We start from the raw sequence: 19,582 nt of genomic DNA, 5'->3' as shown, positions 1-19,582 counted from the left end.
AGAGCTGCACAAAGGAATGCATGGGTCCGACGCCACCCAGGATGCCCGGCAGCTGGTTTTTGCGAATGTCTGTCAGCCACTCGGTCAGTGCGTAATTCACCACCTTTTCCACCCCCAGGAGCCTGGAAGGAGAAAGGAGGAATGCAGACAGGGCAGGACATAATTTTTACCCAGCCTCCACGCCTTTCAATAAACTTGGACAGCCCCCCACCCCCGTGTCAGTCGAAATGGGGCACACAAGCCTTGGGGCGGGTGGCCCCGAGCTCCCTAACGGTCAGCAACTCAGTGTCACAAACAGCCTCATCTGAACTGCAGCCAGTCATGCAGGAAGCCAAAGAACTCTGTTCACACAACACCCTTACCCTGGTTACAGAACAGAACTGTTTTCTGTGCTTAACAAAACGCTGGAATATAAATGAACCTGTGAGTGGGTGGGGGGGTGTGTGCACACGCGCACGCCTACAACATGCCAAGGTGCTTAAAGAGCCCAACCCCAGTTAAAACTCACCAAACTGGGTGTGGGGGAGGCACCCTGGTTAAACGTTAGCCGAGAGATCGAAAAAAAGAACCTAAAATAGGAGCTGAGGCTGGGGCGGTTGGTCAAATGGTCTTTCCTTTGCAATCCCACCCCATCAATGCCCTCCTTCCTTGCAAGTGCCGTAGAAGCGCCCCCCCCCCAGCTTCCCTGACCCCTAAAGAACAGAGAAGGGTGTTTACCCATGGCGGCAGCAAAGCCTCTTCAGTTTCAGCTCCGAGCAGTTGAGTTGAGCCAATCCGATCAGAATGCCAGCGAAGGTGCCCTGGCGGGACAGGAAGCAAGGCTTGTGCCAGCCCCCCACTTCTGCTTCCAGGCAGGGTCACATCTCCCGCAGCCCCCCAGCCCTCACCCTCCCACGTGTCCCTGAAGAACAGATTTATCATGGAGAGGATTTGCCTTAAGAATCAGTATTAATACTTGACCCAGTGTTTTTCAATCTTGACCACTTTCAGGTGGGTGGGCTTCAACTCCCAGAATTCCCCAGCTGAGTTGAAGCCCACCCACCTGAAAGTGGCCAAGGTTGAGAAACACTGCTTTACAGGTAGTCCTCCCTTAACCACCATTTGTTTAGTGACGGTTCAGATTTACAACAGTGTTGAAAAAAATGACTTATGACTGGTTCTCACACTTATGACCACTGCAGTGTCCCCATGACCACATGATCACAATTGAGGCACCTGGCAACCAGTTTGCATTTATGACCGTCGCAGTGAAAATGAAGGTTGTCATTTTCAACCTTCCCAGCTGGCTTCTGGCAAGCAAAATCAATGGGGAACTGTGTAATTTGCTTAACAACCATGTGGTTTGCTTAATGCCTGTGGTGATTCACTTAACAACCACTGCAAAAAAGGTTGTAAAATTGGGTCAGATTCGCTTAATGACAGCTTTGCTTAGCAACTGAAATGCCAGTCCCTATTGGGGTCATTAAGCAAGGACTACATGTAGCTGGTTTTACACACCCAGCCAACCCTAACAATTGCAATTTGTCCAACACAGCATGTGTGTACTCAGTCCAGCACAGCACTCTGTGTGTACTCTGGCTTGTTGACTAAACCACAACAGCTGGGTTTACAAGTCACAGTGGCTCAGTTCCCACAGCAAACTGAACTGGCAACCTGGGTTAGAGAACCTGCACCCGTCCCGGGGCAGCTGAGCAACCAGGGTGATATTCCTTACTGGCCAGGCTGGCCGAGACATCTGGGAGGGCTACATGAACGTGGATTGGATTGGTGGGACGGTATATAAATACAACAAACCACAAAACCTGGTCTTTATGTTGAAAAGGGACGATCCAGAAGAAAAAAATAAGCCAGAGCAAGGACTACTTTGCCTAAACCTGGAGAGATTCCTAATTCCAAATGGTCCTTTGAGACAGGCCTTTTCAGAGGAGGTTTCATAAAATGGACAAGTTGGAAGGGACCTCAGAGGTCATCCATCCCAACCCCTGCTCAGTACAGGACAAAAACAGGACAACTCTCCAACAGGACAGCCAGCTCCAGCATTCTTACCACCAGCATACATTTCTTAGCTTGCAGCCTGAAACTTGGTTCTTTTAATGTCAACTGTTACGGAATCACAATCATAGGGCTGGGAGGAACCTTAGGTGACATTTAGTCCAACCCCCTGCTCAGTGCAGGATTCCTCATACCATCCCAGAAAAACGGCTGTCCAACTCTTCTCCGAAAGCACCCAGCGTCGACCATCTGTGACTCCAGGGGACAGGCTGTTCAGAGCATTCCCAGTCAGGAAATTCCTCCTTATTTCAAGGTGGGATCTCTCTCTGTTAAGCTTCCACCCATTGCTTTTCGTCTCATCCTTGCATGCCACCGAGCATAAATCCACACCCTCTGCCCCTTGACGCTTGCCATTTTAATGCAACCGTTTTAATTCCAATCCCCAGGCCGGCCTTTAAGTGCCCAGGGCAAACCCATCCCACTTGGGACATCGAAGGGCTGAGCTACCCACCACCTGGTCCACGGTGACGTGTTTCCCATGATAATCCAGCCAAATGGGGACTTCGGAGGTGAATCGGAATTCCCTGGGGAGGAAGAGAGAGAAAAAGCCGATGGGACGGTGCTTCCCACAGGGAATTTGGCACCAAAGCTTCACCCCGCTCTTCAATGGAGAACCTGCTTTTGCTGTCTGGGGTCCCGCATCAAGCCAAACCACAAACACGGCCTGTTTTGTTTGGGCTTCATGCCCTGTGCCAAGGCAGCCTGGGAAACCGGGAGGATGGGCAACCTCAGCACTAACCACGGTTAAAAAAGAAACCGGGGTGCCAGCCACGCCACTGACCGGCGGCAGAGACTCCTGGGGTTTTAGATTGGAGGGTGGTTAAAAAAAAAAGGCCAGAGCGTGGCTGAAATGGCGGAATAAACACCCCACCACCTTTGAAAGTGTCTCTCGCACACCCAAAGCGCATGGAAAAAAGGGGTGGGGCTTTGATTACACGACGGCATCCACCTTTTTGACTAATCAGCCCTGTCTGGAAATGCTAAGATTCAAAAGTTGGGACCTGCTAGATCAGTGTTTCTCAACCTCGGGTGGTTTAAGAGGTGTGGACTTCAACTCCCAGAATTCCTCAGCCAGCATGGATCCAGCTTTGCTGGCTGGGGAATTCTGGGAGTTGAAGTCCACACCTTAAACCGGCCAAGGTTGAGAAATGCTGCTAGATGAAAAGCAGGGTCTGGACTCCTGGAGGGCTTCTCAACCCAGTTCCCCGTCAACTCTGTCACCAGGGCTGCCCTCCCACCACCCAGCCCTGCCCGCCTCATGCTCGTACCGGAAATAGATGGGCTGCTCCGAGGAAGAGGAGGCGTCAGAGACGGAGCTCTTTTCGCTGGTTGTGGTTTCCACCGAGGCCGCCATCATCCCCTCGGCTCCCTCTGGCTCCTTCCCAGGGGACTCGACACGACCTGCAGGGGTGACCTCCCCTTGAAAGCCCTTCTTGCCACACGCAGGGGCCTCCAGGACCATCCTCCCAACCCACCATCCCCAGCCGGTTCGTAAGAGGAGAATGCAGAGAAGCGCAGTCCAGACCGGGAGGTCGGGAAGCTGGAACTCACCTCCCAGTCTGGCCAAACTACATTTCCCAGCATTCCTCTCTCCCAACCTGGCTGCCTAGCTCAGCCCAGGCCAATCCAGGAGCGCCGTGTGGCCGGGGATGTACCTTCAGGTCCGGCCTCGACGGACACGACAGGATTGATGCTGGCCGCCACGCTGGTGAAAAAGTCCTTGAGGAAGAACAGGGCGTCCTGGAAGGACAAGCAGAGAGGAGATCAAGAAATGTTTCCTCCCTTGGAGGGGCCTCCTGAGGAAGCCCGGGCGCTGGCCTTGCGGGGCAAACCAGACAGGAGACACGACCAGATGAGCTAATCCTACTTTACTGTAAAGCTACACTGACAGAACCTTGCAAGTCTGAAAGGACAATCTTCCTGCTGTCTCCTTTACAGCCTGAGAAACTAAGGAGAGTCCCTTCTGAGCCTCTTTCTCCACCCGTTACGCAGTTGTGGGCTCTGCCCTCTCTTATCTGACCTTTCCTGTCCTAACAGCCAGGAACCACGCTGAGACGAGGAGGAGGTCTCTAGTGTTTATTACTGCTACATTAGACAGAAAATCCTAACAAACTGAAGAAGCGTGGGAAAAACCCAGACAGATAAACCCCAAAAGCCAAGGCGGGTCTGTTCTGTGTCTCTTTGAATGGCTGCTCAACTCCTCAGTACTACGCGTGCGTTTTCCCCCCTGGATCGGGGCCCCCTCCTGCTCGCCATCAGTGCTCGTGACAGTTCCCTTGGCAGCGCCTCTTGGCCCCGTCTCCCAAGGTCTTTCCCACCTGCCGTTACGCTGGGGCACGTCAGCTAGAGCTGCAAGGAGGAGGAATCCAGATCCTCCCTCCCCCAATCCTGGCTTTGTCCAAACCACGTGCAGGGAGCTAGCTGAGTTGCAAGGAGCTAAATGCATCCTCCCCAACTCCCACCTGGGGCCAGGGCCCCACAAACAGGGACGCTTCCCTTACCTGGTCTATGTTGAGCCGGAGAGGCATCAGGGAGACCCGAAGGCAGCACTCGGGACCCCCCAGGCCAGCTTCAGGGCAGACGTGAAGAGCTTTGATGGTGAGCTGCAAAGAGGAAAGAGAACGGGAAGCAACCAAGAGCTGGGGGGTGGCGGGGGGGGGGACATCCTGAGGTTGGTTCCCTCCCTGGGCACTAAACCTCTTTTTCCAGATGTGCTCCCAACTGGCACACCAGAGGAAACTGCTCAAATCCCACCGAGGAAGCAAGATCCCTGCAGATAATTCCCTGTCTTCTCCACAATGCCGGTGCTGGAGGCTCACCCACCCCCCAAATTTGCAGGAAAATACACCCCTACGTTTGAATAGAAAACCAGGAGATGTTTTAATCCACGGGTAAATACGATGGCACCAGTTTTCCTTGGCACCTACCAGACATTGCCCCTGGCACCTGGCAGGTCTGTATTACCTATACTCTTAGATTACATTAATATTTTTAAAATCAAGTGGAAATTCGCACTCTGCAAAACAAAACCCCGGCTTCCGGCATCATCTTTGTTTACGACAACGCCATTAATGCTCCCGTGGGCACTCTTAGGGTATAGAGGCAGCAGGAAGCTGCAGGCCAGGTCCTCTTCTGGCGGGGGGAGAGGCACCAGTGACGTGGGGGGCAGGAGGCCTCCTAGCAAACAGTTTGGGGATTGGGCAGCTGCCCTGTCAGTCATGTTGTGGAGGTGCCTGGCACGCCCTCTCCCAGTCACAGCCGTGCCCACTACCCCCAACGAGGCTGCTTCCCCCTGGTCCGCCAGAATTCCCAGGGCAGCTTCACCACTCCTCGATGAGCGCTGGCAGATCACTGCCCTAAAGGGAGACCCAGCCCTTACCATGTTGGAATGGGCACGCCGGGGCATGTGCTCGCTGCTGTACAAGTACAGGAACTTGTTGATCTGCGAGGAGGCCAGGCGGTCCCGGATCTCCAGCTCCTGGACGACAAACACCTGCCTGGCCAGCGGCTGCTCCTCTAATTCTAAGGATGGTTTCTCTGGCGTGCCACCCGAATAGGATTCGTGCTGGAAGCTCACCTGGACGCAGGCAGAGGGGAAGAGGGCAACATCACCGACACAGTACAAGCGACGTGCACAGGCTGGGTTTGGGCACCTTCAGTACATTGTAAAGTGGCTTAGCACGCTCGACAGATTACTCTCAGCTCAACAATACAGGTAGTCCTCGCTCAACAACCATTCGTTTAGTGACAGTTTGGACTTATGACAGTGCTGGGAAAAGCAACCTGTGACCAGTCCTGACACTTACGACCGTCACATGATCATGATTTGGGTGCTTGGCAACCGGTCAGCATCATGTGGTCACGTGATTGCCATTTTCAATCTTCCCGGCCGGCTTCTGGCAAGCAAAATCAATGGGGAACCGTGTGATTCAGATAATGACTTTGTGGTTCACTTAACGCCCTTGGTGATTTGCTTAATGACCACCCCAAAAAGGTCATAAAATGGGTCAGATTCACTTTATGACCGCTTCACTCAGTGACCAAAATGCCAGTCCCCCGTTGTGGTTGTTAAGTGAGGACTACCTGTAGGCAGCATTTGAATCCTGGGTTTCCAGTCCTACTTTTACATTTCACTGCATTACAGTGAAGAAAAAAAGCCTGAGAATTGACTTGCTCACTGAGTTAAGCCATCTTTCTGGTTTGACACAATAGACTGAGCCCCATGCTATCCCAACAGGCTGGGTTTGCACAAGAAGCTGAGCCACAAAAAACTAATCCGGGTTAGCAGGGTGTGTGAACGCAGCTGCCAGGTCTTCCACTAACTTCGTTAAGGGTTCATGCGAAGCTCGACCACGAATTCTTAACCCGATGAGCAAATTGACCCACCTTTTGGATTTAAGCTGAACTGTAAATGGTTGGGCTCAGACAATCATCTAAGCCACCCAAACCCCTACAACAGGCAAACTTTAACCCAGCTTGGTGTATGCAGCTGCTTGGTCTTTTCCTGACCTCAACTAGCCCACTGTGTGAACACAGCTGGAGAATCTTAGGAAGCTGCGTGTTTATTCTTATCTAAGCTCTTCTGAAGATAAAGGCGGTAGTTTGAACTGACCAAGATTACGTCTTGTTTGCCACCATATCTAACATAGCGCCCCCGCCCTTTGGAAATCTGCTTCCAGCGGTCCTCCCCTCTTCCCTTCCCTCCCCACCGACGCACGTGGCTCCTGGCTGCTTCTCCTGGCTGCCCCTGAGCTGAGCCAAAATCAAGGCTGCGGGGGAAACAGGCTCCCCCTGCCCTGCAGAGCAGCCCCCGCCCATCTCACCTTCGTCAGCTGGATCTCCATCAGCAGGTCGTGGACGCGGCCAGGGCCCCCCTGAGCCCGCCAGGAGTTCTGGGGCCGGCTGGGGACTGAGGACCGAGACGGGGAGGATCGGGTGCCGGAAAGACTCGACTTCGTCCTGAAATTGAGATGTGGAGGGGGGTTATCGCTTGTTAATTAATGTCCCCCAAGAGATATGGCTGATCTCTTGCCAGCATTAGGCAATTTCATCTATACCAGCATTTTTTAACCTTGGCCGCTTTAAGATGGGTGGACTTCAACTCCCAGAATTCACGGCTGGCTGGGGAATTCTGGGAGTTGAAGTCCACCCATCTTAAAGCGGCCAAGGTTGAAAAAAGCTGATCTACATGAAAGGAAGACCGTTATCTCAATTTATCTTCAAAACGGGGAAGCGATCTTAGGTTGGTCTAATCTCCCCTTTGGTGGGGGGACTGATCTAAATTCCAGATTGGCTACTTTTCAGGGACTGCAAGGAATATTTCAGGACCGTTCCCCCCAACCCCCAGCCATGGCTTCCAACTGCTGACAAACAAGGTTGACTTTTTCTAAGGTTTTTTTTTCCCAGTCCATAAAACTGCCATTCCCTTGGCTGCGTTTGAATGATCCTTTCACGGATTTCACAATCTGAGTTCCTACTGAATTTGTCCAAGGATCCTGGACAGCGGGGTGGGGTGGGGAAATCCGTGGCCACTGAGTCCCTTCTAGTGGCCTTCCCTTCCAAGCAAGACTGCAGCAAATTCACAGCACAACTTCACTGCATGTTGCGCATAATGTAATGTACGCTGTAAAGTGGAACACAAGCCCTACAATATGCACGTCGCTGTTCAAAATGCAAAAAAGCCCCCCCCATTCAACTCCACCCACATTTATGAAGTGGCCCCCCGTTCATTCCAGGATCCCCAGGCCCCTCCCCACGTTCAGGGTGCCATGAGCAATCCCTGCTCAGCAAGCACTGAGTTTCCGGTCAATGCTGAAATGAAACTTCCCCCTTTTGGGGGAGTCCCCCTTTTCGGGGAGATGGGCGGCGATAAAAATCTGAAAAATAAGTAAATAAATAACTCAGGAAATAAAATGAATGCAGGGAGCAGATCACGGATGGGAAGGATCACCTGGGTGAATGCGTGTGGCCGGAAGCTGAGCGCCCTGGCCCGAAATCTCTGCCCCCGTAGAGATGCCAGACCACTGAAATCTCCCGCATCATGACTCGGCTCTCGGGCACAGGGAAGTGCGACGGGGCTTTCAACAGATCCGTGCTCCCCAGGGGCCGGGAGAAGTGGCCCTCCTGGATATGGACGGGCCCTTCCAGAAGCTTGGTCACCACCGGTTCACCGTCCCGAGGCTGCAGAGACAGAGGGCCAATGAGCAGGATTTTGCAAGAGTCAGGGGTGCAGGAAAAACGCCTTTTTTCTAACGGGGCTGGGAAAACACCGGCCCAACATCAATTCTCTGCTCAGCCAGGTCCACCTTGCCCATTTCAATTTTCTTCCCTCTTTTTGGGTCGTGACTCAAATCTCTGCAGCTCACAGCCCACTCCAAACTCCATCTGGAGTTTAGATGCGACTGCTCTGCTGAGAGGCACAGAAATGTCACCCCTGGCATTTCTCCTCTTACAACTAAGAGAAGCTGTGCCCGTTGAGTTCCCTTCTCCGTCTTCCCCCACAATCACCCTGCGAGGTAGGCAGGAGAGTGAGACAGTGAGGCAGCAGAGCGAGTTTCATGGAAATTTCAAGCTCGTTTGCTTGATGTTCAACTTCTCCCAATCAGATGCTCTCCAAAGGAACAGTTGGGGGTCCCAGCCATTAGTTCTGGCTAGTAATTTGGAAAACCGTTATCCCAACACGTCTGGAAGGCTCCATCTTGGGCAGTGGTTCTCAGCCTTGGCAGCTTGAAGACGTGTGGACTTCAACTCCCAGAATTCCCCAGCCAGCCAAGCTGGCTGGGGAATTCTGGGAGTTGAAGTCCACACGTCTTCAAGCTGCCAAGGCTGAGAAATACTGGTCTTGGGGCAAAAGGCTTGGCACTATCCCACAACATCTGCACTTGGCTAAGATGGCATTGGACAGTTTGGAGTCCAGAATCAGGCCTTTTCCTTAAACCAAAACATGGTTTATTTGTCTGGGCAAAAATGTAATGTCAGTACAACTGTATGCTGTTAACTTGGATTTAGGGTTGAGCATGCTGTCTGAACGCCGCGACTGGCCGTCTGCTGGGAAGTTCAAAAGAGGCCGGATTGTGATTTGTCCAAAAAAGTGCTGAAGGAGATGCAAAGGGGACTCAGTCCTTACAGGAATGCCGGTTCCCGGAGCGTCCAAGATGCAGAAGTCATCCGTGGCCTCGCTCTCGCCTTCGCTGTCTTCCGAAGGGCTGAAATCAAGCCCCTCGCCCACCGGGACCAGCGGCGGGGCCGGGGCCTCCCCCTGGCAGGCTGCTCCGTTCTCGCCAGGGAAGAGATACACCGAGACCGGCGAAGGCTGCCGCCTCATCCCAAAGTCACCTGGGAAAGTTATTGAAAGAGCATTTAGCTGCTGCGTTCACACAAACTGCGTTCACGCCCACTCTCTTCATTTTAAGCTTGGTTCGTTTTTTTGCAGCTCAGCATTTGGCAGTACCCAGCCTGTTGGATCTGCTCCGTGCGTCACACAGACCCAGAAAATGGTTTCACTCAGAAGCTGAGTTAAGCCCAGCTAGGCGGTAGCACCGCACCGATGTCGGCTTGGAGGGGAGATGCAGGAAGATAGACTGGGAAATCAAAAACTTGGACACTTCCTCTTGTTAAACCAATTCCAAACGGCAATGCCACCGAGCTTATGGAGGGCTGCCCGGGGGCGAGCAAAGACCTGTCCTCCTGGCTTCTCACCAGTCTCACCGGCCACCTCCTGGAGGCTGCGCTCCGTGTCTATGAGGGCATCTGTGAGGTCTCGCTGGTTGATGGCTGCCGTCTCCGCTGGGGGACACGCGGGCAGAGAAGCAGGGCTTTCTGACAGCTGGCAGGGGACAAGAACGAAGCTGAGGCTGCGGTGAAGGGATGGGACGGAGAGGGAAGGGGGGACGTTCTTTGAGCTGGCCCCCCTCCACCCCAAAGGGATGTCCCTGGATATCCACCGCCAAGGGAGGGAAGGGCCATCCTTCCATCTTGGCCCAAGAGGGCCAGGGTCCTCCCTGCCCTTAGGAGCTACCTGCACCTTCTGCCCCGCAATCTCAGTGGGGCTGTCGTGCTGAGGTGGTGGGTGCAAGTCGCCGTTGTTGACCACGTACTGGATGAGGTTGGCGAGCGCTGCGCAGGAGTCGGCACACGTGTGCACGTGGACCACATTGTTGGAGCAGCGCAGCTCAAAGAGGGGCCGAGTCTGCACCGAGGGAGAGGGGGGACAGGGACGCGAGTCATTTACTGCAGGGACCACCAGATTTCCATGATACACCAGGGCAATGCTTCTCAACCTCGGCAACTTTAAGCTCTGTGTGACTTCAACTCCCAGAATTGCTGGCCAGGGAATTCTGGGAGTTGAAGTCCCACACTGCTTAAAGGTTGAGAAACACCGCACTAGGGGGTGGCAACCCCCTACCAGCTCCATCAGCCCTGTCTTTGTCACCACCCAGCTGTATTTTGAAGGCGGAGTTCAACCAGGTTAATGGAAACTGAGCAGCTGAATTCATGCAACAGGCTATCTAGGTTAGTTTTAACACCCGCCCCCCAAGCTGAGGCTTAGTGAATCATGCAAATCCAACCAGATCAGTTTACATTCCCAGAAAATTTTTATTTATTTATTTATTAAACAAACAAATGTATATGGCTGCCCAACTCACACACGGCTTACAGAATTAGAGAACGGCTGACTGCATTCGGCACCCAGCTTAGCATGTTGCATGAACACAAGCCAAAATGCGGTCAGCTGCCCAGGGAGAACTCTCATCCTGAAGGGCGGCTGTCCTGTTTTTAAACGGACGAGGTGGGCAGTGATGTGCGGCATGTGCCTAAGGACATATTAACTTCAGGCCTTTGGTCCCTGCCAGGTGACGACTTCTTGGACCAGTGCACGTAAGGGGAAAGTTGAAAACACATTCAAGACTGACAGGGAAGTCTCATCTATCACAAAATACCCATTTTCAGGGCTGAACATTTAATTTTCACACTGATTGCATTCTCATTCCGTCCAGGATGCTGGGCACCATCTCTGTCTCTTTTGTTTTTTGAGTTGGTGAGAGACGCTTCTAAGGAAAACTCCGAGCTGCGCTTGGGACCCTCCATTTTGTTTTCTGCCTCTACCTGGTGCCTACAGAGACTCCTGGACACAGAAAATAGGCTCGAAGCCAGCGTTTTGCATGGCTATCTGCTACCTTCCCAATCTTCCTTTCTTTTTTTTAAATTAAAGAACTGAAGGGAGAAAAAAACCAGGGAGACGGAGCCAGACAAACACCAAGAACCCCCTGGTGCCCACGGGCCCCACGTTGCAGAAACCGCCTCCAGCAACGCACCAGTTTGCCGGTTGTGGCCCCTTTCCACGTAGTGATGACCAGTTCCAGGAGGTCCACGTCCACCACGCAGACATAATCTAGAGCGAGAGGAAAGAGGAAACTGGAGCTCGGTAAACAAGAAACATGGTGGTAGAAGACGTGTTTAAACCCTGGGATTTTCAGTTTAAGAGGATCAGGTCTCCAAGGGGGAATTCAAGCTAGGTGGCAAGGGACCACGTACCAGGGAGTATCTGTTTATTTAATTAATTAATTCATATGGCCGAGACCTCACACAAAGTGACTCTGGGCAGCGTACAACAATTAGATAAAACAGCGACAAAATGAAAAAAAACAATCGTTACAAAGGTATCATTAAAACATAAATATTATCAATTTTTTAAAAAAAACATTAAAATGCTTAATGAACGCAGCTCCAAGCAGGCCAGCTGCCACCCAGTAATGGTGGTACAACTTCCGGAAACTTTTGCTGGGGGGCGGGGAGGAAATGGAAGCAAAGATGTGTCCAGAGGCTTCATTCGGCTCCCGGGCGCACACATTTTACAACCAGACCTTCCTCCACCCACCTTCAAAAAACCTCAGAGGGGGAAAAATAGGCTGAAAATTCCAACCCTTGCCGACAGGAGGAAATCACAGCATTATGGCCTTTGGGGGCTGTAATAAAAGTGTCACAACAGTGAAAATAATATTAAAAATGCAGTCCCTGGCTGAACCATCTCCCCTGTTTTCAGGCTGGTTGAGCCCACTCTTTCTCCTGAGATGTTGCGAGCATTTGCCAAAGACAATCCCCACCGGAGGCCTGGGGGAAGGGGAGGTGATGGGGGTACCTTTATTCAGGTCGCCCGTCTCTGCTTCGCATTTGTTCGAGAGGAACAGAGTAGAGTTATCCAGAATGAACCTGGGGGTGGGACAAGTGGGCTGGTTAGGATCCACCCTCCCAGCAAACACAAGGACTGCCCTCTGCCTGCATCACTGAACGCTGGAGGGAATCTCCTCTGGGTGGCGGAGGGACAAGGGATGGATCCACGGCCTGGCCAGCCGGGAAACTCCTGCTATCTTTGGCCTTGGAAACAGCATCCCACCGATTCTGGGCAGCCAGGAGGAGGCAGGCTGGAATTGGATATCCTTGGCCCGAGAATTCCCCCAGACCATGACTTGGATCGGTTGAACCTCTTAGCCTAAAGCAGCGTTTCTCAACCTGGGCAACTTTAAGCTGTGCGGACTTCAACTCCCAGAATTCCCCAGCCAGCATAGCTGGCTGAAGAAGTCTGGGAGTTGAAGTCCGCGCAGCTTAAAGTTGCCCAGGTTGAGAAATGCTGGCTTGAAGTATCTTGCAGGGTCACTGTAAGCAGCAAATGAGGGAGGAAAGCCACCTCTCCTGCTTCTTGGTGGAAAGGCAAGTCAAATGTGGAACCCAGTAGATCCAGCGCACCGACAGGTATGGCAAGTGCACCCACACTGGGTCAAATGCACCTTTCCTGCTGTGGATGCAGGCTTTGTCCTTCTCTATAAAGGAGGGGGCAATGCCCGGGGGGCGCCGGGCCCACTTCCACGAAAGCTACCTCTCTGCAGGAGCCCCCCTCCCACGTGAAGTTGCGGCCTTCCCCCAACCTTGCTGCCTGCTGCTGCGCCCCGCCCCAAGAGCTTCAGGAGGCCCAGCCCCGGCACCCACCGGAGGAGGAAGACGGACGTGTCCACGATGATGTTGCTCGAAAGTGTGAAGGTCTCGGCCGTGATGAGGACCCGGATGGGCAAGTAGAGAGGCCTGCAGCAAAGATGGAGCAATAAACCAGGCCATCTCTCCTTAGCCTGGTTACCCGTCTCCCCGCCACCGCCCGCTCTAGGCAAGTTGGTCCCATAGCTCTGTGGCAGAGCACGCGCTCTGTGCATAATGGCTGGATTCCCACAACCCCCTGGACTCGACTGATGTCTCAGACTTTGGGGACCCAGTTAGTTGTAAGAACCCAGCCCTCTCTAGGCGCTTGATGGGACCCAGACCAGTCAGTGTCTCCTCATTGGGGAACGGCGTGTTCCGTGCCCTCTGTTTAACCCGGGCTGAGCATGTTGTGGGAACCCAGCCCGAAAACTCCAGCCTCCTTCCCCAGGCAGGACTGGCAAAAACAGCGCAGGCGAGCCCAAGCGGGGCAACCTCCCTGGGGGGCTCCTGACGCCGGTACCTGTAATCCACCACACAGCTGAAGAGGTGGGTGTGCAAAACGGTGATGATGGCGGGGGGCACAAAGCCCAGGATGGGGTCGTCCAGAACGTCCAGGAAGTCGATCAACTGGCAGGAGGAGATGCTGCCATGAGAGGCGAACCGAGAGCCCCAGAGCCCTGCCCTGTCCCGCGGGCAATCCAGCGCCCGGGAGTTAACCTCAGCCCGGTCTACGAAAGGATAGAAAAAGGGGCTGCTCCCAGATGCTGCTCAGGCCCCACCAGCTCAACAAACCCCCGTCCCTATAACCAGAATGCACAAACCCTTCTTTGGGGGACCTGGCCTCACCTGTGTGTACCAGCTCTGGTGCGCCAGTGCCATGCGGTGCCATATGGTGGCGCCTTCGAGGCGCAGCGTCACCAGGAACTCCTGAAACCAAGGAGCAAAAAGCGGGTTACCGGCTCAGCCTTCCCCCCTACGTTTTCCCAAGGTGTGTTGGGCCATCCTTTGCCTGGTCCGGGTACCCCAAGGGAGCCAAGGAATTCTAAAAAAACCCAGAGAGCTCTAGATGTAACGGTACGTGGGAATGATCTTGAGATGGGCGAAGAGACGCTGCCAAGGGGATGGTCAGACAAGAGGGGGCAGAGCCCACAGCTGCATAATGGGCAGAGGAAGAGGCTCAGAAGGGGCCCTCCCTAGTCTCTTGGGCTGTGAAGGAGTCGACGGGAAAATTGTGCTTTCAGACTTGCGAGATTCTGTCAATGTAGCCTTACGTTAAAGCAGAATTAGCTCATCTTGTCGTGTTTCCTGTCTGGTCTGCCTGGGAAGGCTGGCACTACCCCAGGAATCAACAAAGTGGGATCCAGGAGACATTTCCGGAGCCATGCAAGTCGGCTTCAGTTTCCTGGGACTGGGAAATGTTAAAATAGCCCTGGGGCTTGCGGAAAAAATTGTGGGAGATATTGCTCTAAGAGGGGTTTTAACAAACAGTCCTCTCCTTAAAAGGAAATCAAAAACGGAAATGAGTTTGGGTCTGCACAGCACAATACTTTAAGGTCAGAGACAGATGAGCAGCTGCATTTCTACATGTGAAGGTTGGTCAGTTTTAATCTTGGCTTGTCTTTTGTGGCTTATGCATTGTGTGAACTCAGCCTGTCTGGTTAGTTCATGACGGTGAGCAAAGCCAGAAAATGAGTTCATTTGGTAACCAGGTGCGGGCAAACCCAGTCCCTGAACCGGAAACCAGTTTCCGGCCAGATTCTCTTCCAGGGTGTTGCCCAAAACTGACCCACGTTGTTCATTTATAATCACATGTGCTGGGAGAACCCTGAAAAATCAGATTATCTGGATAATCCACGAATCAGTTATGGATCCTCCACAGCTACGTTCACACAAGCACAAAACCCAGCACCTGCTTTTTTGCAGTGTACCATCTTGGTTAGGTTTCACTGAGCGGAGGCTGGTGGTTTCGCATACGAAGCCTGCTCATGGGTCAAGGCATTATACCAACCCATAAAATGGGTCAATTCCGTGAGCAGGTTAAGCGTGTCGTGTGTACCGGGTATAATCCTTGGGCCAGAACAAGCTCAAAGGGGCCTCCGGTGGAATACAGGCAGCGTTTGCCCAGCCCACCCACTAGCCAGTCCGGTTCTTCCCACAAACCACAGGGAAAACTGGAAAGGACCGTGCCGAAAATCGGTAGCCCTGAGCACCATCTCCCCGTCACCCAGGACACCTTTATGTTCTTCTTCAAGTCCAGATTGATCTGGATGGCCACAGACAGCATCTTGAAGGGCCCGTCTTTCTTGGCCCCCAAAGGCCAGCTGATGGGGCCTTCCTGGGAGGCATAGATGGTGGGGTGTAGCCCATCGGGGGGCAGGAAACTGGGAATTTCCAGACGCTCAGCTGTAAGGTAGTCCTCCACGACAGCTGTGGGGACAAGAGAGAAAGCGCCACGGGTCAAAACGCTGTGAGGTCTGGACCTGCTCTGGACCTCGTCCCTTCGCAACCCCCTTTTCTCTCCGCCCCTCCAACAGTCAGCAGAAGCAAAAGCAGCAAGGGCATCCAGTAGTCAAGACGAAAACAGTCAGACGCCTCCCCAAAGCAGGAGAATACAGGTAGTCCTCAACTTACGACGGCAACTGGGACCGGAATTTCTGTCACTAATCAATGAGGTCGTGAAATGGGACTGCGTCACTTAGCGATGGCAATCCCTGCAGTTTGGCTGCGGTCATTAACCAAATCCCACAGTTGTTAGGCAAAGCAACTTCTTGCCTGCTACCCACAAGCAACGTCAGTGGGGAAGCTGGCAGGAAGATGTGAGGCCCCCCGCGAGGGGGTTCTGGGGGTACGAAGGAGGGTCGGGGAGAGTGTGTGAGGGAGTGGGTCAGGCACGTGGAGGTGCACGAGAGGCTGGCGCAGCGTGAGCGCAGAGGGCGTGCGGGCAGGGGAGACCCACCCCAGTGACTTGCGACCTTCCCTGCCGGCTTCCCCTCTGACTGGGGCGATCACGCGACCGTGGGGTGCTGCAACCGATCGTAAGCGCGAAGCAGTTGCCAAGTGCCCGGATCGTGATCATGTGACTGCAGGGGATGGCCGGAACTCCGAGGACTGGTCGTAACCACTCAGCGCCATCGTAACTTGGAACGGTCGCCGAACGGTCATGGGTTTAGGACTACCTGTATTTCAGAAGGCGCTGAAATACCATGGGATGCTCAAGCGGATTCCCGCTCTCAGAGCAGCAAACTGCGAAAGACTGCAGCTGACTCAGCGCCCCCAGCTCTGATGGGGAGGGATAGGAACAGGGAGTAGACACGGAACGGAGAAGTCAGAATTTTTCTGCTGGGATTCAGAGGAACAGGGAGAGCGATTTATCAGAATCGAAAGGACCTGGCTGAGCACTGTCCTGGGAAAAGAGGAATTAGGTCTTTGGATGATCTCTTGATTCTGGAAGGAAGGAGACTGGTGTGAGAGACAGGGAGGAGGCTGAGACACGGATGGGAGCAGTTTGCCAAACTCGGGAACTTTAGGATGAGTGGACTTGAACTCCCAGAACTCCCCAGTCGGCATGCTGGCTGGGGAACTCTGGGAGTTGAAGTCCACGCCTCTTCAAGTGGCCGAGGTTGAGAAACGCTGCTCCACAGGCCAGTCCGACAGACCCATTCCCTCACAGCAGACACACGCTGGCCCCACAGCCGGACCCCTACCTTTGTGATAAAGCGCCACCTTCTCCGCCTCGATGCAGAAGTAGCCAATGTCCTCGCGGCCTTTGTAGCGCGAGACGCTGAAGAGGCTGCCGTTCTCCACGTCCAGGACGAGCTCCCCATGAGCGACTTCCAGCTTCTTGCCTTCCTCGCCCTGCAGAGAAGAACTGGCTCAGAGGGAGGGCTGGCTGGGAGAGTTGGGCTAAGGCGGCGTTTCTCAACCGTGGCAGCTTGTAGAGGTGTGGACTTCAACTCCCAGAATTCCCCAGCCAGCTGTGCTGGCGGGGGAATTCTGGGAGTTGAAGTCCACACCTCTTCAAGCTGCCACGGTTGAGGAACATGGGGCTAAGGTAACAGATTGAGGGGACCCGAGAACCAGGAGGGAGCTATGATATCTGAGCCCTAAACACTCCTGGTTGCTTGAGCGACATGTAAATCAAAGGGGAAGCTCGGAGAATTGTCCCTGTGCAGAAAGATCCGTGGGCTGGCCTGGGCAGATCAGGGCTGAAAAAGACTTTCAACAGCATCTGCAAACGCACGACGTCTCTCCCAGGGTAGGCCCTGATCACGCTGTCAAAGCCGGGGTGCCGCTGTAAGACGCCAGAGCACAAACAAGCCACGCCAGCTAGGCTGTTACGGCAGGGCGAGCCACAAATTATTCAGAGTATTCAACCAGCAATGAGCAGACTTCGCGAGTTGCACGAACGCAGCCACCGGGCTTCTACCCAGTTAAGCGCCCTACAAGTACATTATTAAGCATCTGGCCTAGAAAATGTCGTAATCCCCTTCTGTCTCTCGAGGGGGATCGGAAGGGTCAAAGGGGAGCAAGTCCTATTCTTTTTAAAAGCTCCCACCCCACCCCAACAGACAAACCACGCAGGAAGGGCTTAAAATTCTGCCTCTTGGGTGTCACCGCCACGCTGCAAAAAGTAACTTTAAAACACCTGCCCTCCTTTCTCTTTGGGGCTGGGAGGAACTCGTTCCTGCAAGAAAACACGCCAGAGTTTCCTCGTATGGGTCAGCCCGGTTTTTCAAAAAGGGGCTAGTTTTAGACACTCTTTTAAAAGTAGCTCTTTCGTTTCATTCTGGCAACGTACATGGCCACCCAACTAACACACAAACTCGGGGCGCCTCTACGGATTTTCTCAATAGTGCGCGAGGGAGTAAGAAAAATGACAAAAGCCGGAGAGGGAGCGCCCATGCGCACACGTGCATGGCATGTAAAGATGCTGTGTGAGGCGTGATGGCAGGGAACGCAGATACTTGGGGGGGGCTCGGCTGACTCCTCTGGAAACCGCGCCCTCAGCCCAAAGGTCGACCGAATGACCGCGGTTTCTCACTTGGGCGTCGCAGAGAGCCGTAATCCGTCCCTTGCCCACACGAAGCACGACCGAGATGCAGCTTTGGGGAAACACGTTTCCCTGCTCCCCCCTCTTCTGCTGCGGGCCCGTCTCACCCGCTGAGTAGAAGTGGGAGTCCTCGTCCTCCGAGTCTGAATCTGCAAGAGCGGGCAGTCGAGGATTACTTCTTCCTGTCCAGCAACTGCCAGCCCTCTATGCCCATTTCATCCTCCTCCAAGCCAGGGGCGGGCAGGCAGGCACGGCCAATCGGACGGCAACTGGGTCGCAATCCAGCCCTTCCCGCTTCCCTCCTCCTCTAGAATGGCCCCCAAGTCCACCCAATGTCCTTCTCCCCCCCCCGAAATGCCATTTCTCACCCAGTTTAAAGGCTGACTTGCACATCTGGAAGTTCTCTGGCCAACGGGGCCCTTCAGGGGCAAAGGGGGATGCTGATCCAGCCCCCCCTGGAGGATCAGAGGGGCTCGGGGGTGGGCTGAAGGGCTCCCACATCAGGAGGTCATTATTGATCCTGGGGGGGGGAGGAAGAGACAGTGAATGCAAACGGCCCGTCTTCCGCACCCAGAACGTTCCAACTGCGTGCAGGGTAAAATGAGAAATCACATACCGACATGCTCCTAAACTCTTCCACCAGCTTCTTCAAACTACGTGGGATCCTAAATTCTGTCCCAGTCTCCAGAGGGTTTAGGATTGCAACGCCAGGATTCTCCAACCCAGCCTGATCTTTGGTATTCTGGGTTACCCCCAAGAGAGTTCTGGATTGACGTACAGGTAGTCCTTGACTTACGACCACAACCGGGACTGGAATTTCCATCGAAAGTCGTTGCGGTTGTAAGCTGAGTCACCGAGTGACCGGACCCGATTTTACGACCATTCTTACAGTGGTCGTTAAGCGAATCCAGCTTCCCCAATGGGCATTTTCTGCTGGAAAACGGCAAAAAAAGTCACACGCTGCAATCACGTGACTGCGGAATGCTGCAACCAGTCGTAAATGCGAGCCGGCTGCCAAGCGCCCAAAATGCGATCACGTGACTGCAGCCGGGTGGTGCGATGTTTTGTAACGCTCAAAAGTGCTTCACAAGCCGTCAAGCACCCATTCTGAGGCCGTCGTAACTCCAGACCGTCTAAACAAACTGTCGTAAGTCGAGGACTACCTGTAGGCCAAACGGAAGAGCCAAATCCAACAGGTTCACCATGGCACTATGAACACCAACGTGGGGCAGGCAGAAGCCCCAGGTTCCGCTTTCCGAAGTATGTGGGGGTCAGGCCTCCTGTGCCTCAGTGAGAGAAGATACGCTTTGTGGGAAGTCTCAAGGGCAACTGCGGCATCTCCGCTTAAAAAGGATCAGGATTTTTCTCTCCTCAAGAATAGGGGCAGCCAGTTGGAGCGCGCAAAACTGGAGACACTGACCGACGCTCTGCTTTCGCACAAGGCAACCCACTGCCTGGGGTCTGGACCCCGCAGCAGCCTCTCAGAGACATCCCAGCTCTCCTTCGGTCGCA

The 19,582-nt window shown here is 53.7% G+C and overlaps 1 protein-coding gene across 2 annotated transcripts in view; it reads right to left on the bottom strand.

Annotated features, from left to right (window-relative positions):
• Positions 1 to 19,582, bottom strand: part of ATG2A (autophagy related 2A) — a 52,623-nt gene that overhangs the window by 2,388 nt on the left and 30,653 nt on the right. Inside the window, exons 19-39 of one of the 2 annotated variants that reach the window (XM_063317264.1) lie at positions 18,439 to 18,590; positions 18,062 to 18,219; positions 16,725 to 16,875; positions 15,254 to 15,447; positions 13,867 to 13,947; positions 13,541 to 13,647; positions 13,036 to 13,128; positions 12,191 to 12,261; positions 11,367 to 11,443; positions 10,070 to 10,240; positions 9,751 to 9,877; positions 9,179 to 9,387; positions 8,003 to 8,232; positions 6,876 to 7,011; positions 5,432 to 5,629; positions 4,554 to 4,655; positions 3,708 to 3,792; positions 3,321 to 3,453; positions 2,504 to 2,576; positions 718 to 800; positions 1 to 122 (exon numbers count right to left, since the gene is read on the bottom strand). In XM_063317264.1, coding sequence (XP_063173334.1) covers positions 1 to 122; positions 718 to 800; positions 2,504 to 2,576; positions 3,321 to 3,453; positions 3,708 to 3,792; positions 4,554 to 4,655; positions 5,432 to 5,629; positions 6,876 to 7,011; positions 8,003 to 8,232; positions 9,179 to 9,387; positions 9,751 to 9,877; positions 10,070 to 10,240; positions 11,367 to 11,443; positions 12,191 to 12,261; positions 13,036 to 13,128; positions 13,541 to 13,647; positions 13,867 to 13,947; positions 15,254 to 15,447; positions 16,725 to 16,875; positions 18,062 to 18,219; positions 18,439 to 18,590 — 2,753 coding nt within the window. The remainder of the gene's footprint in view (positions 123 to 717; positions 801 to 2,503; positions 2,577 to 3,320; positions 3,454 to 3,707; positions 3,793 to 4,553; positions 4,656 to 5,431; positions 5,630 to 6,875; positions 7,012 to 8,002; positions 8,233 to 9,178; positions 9,388 to 9,750; positions 9,878 to 10,069; positions 10,241 to 11,366; positions 11,444 to 12,190; positions 12,262 to 13,035; positions 13,129 to 13,540; positions 13,648 to 13,866; positions 13,948 to 15,253; positions 15,448 to 16,724; positions 16,876 to 18,061; positions 18,220 to 18,438; positions 18,591 to 19,582) is intronic. The other variant, XM_063317265.1, reaches the window with a different exon arrangement.

The sequence above is a fragment of the Candoia aspera genome, chromosome 17 (assembly GCF_035149785.1).
Source record: "Candoia aspera isolate rCanAsp1 chromosome 17, rCanAsp1.hap2, whole genome shotgun sequence".
NCBI lineage: Eukaryota > Metazoa > Chordata > Lepidosauria > Squamata > Boidae > Candoia > Candoia aspera.
This window is presented reverse-complemented; position numbering and strand designations above follow the sequence as displayed.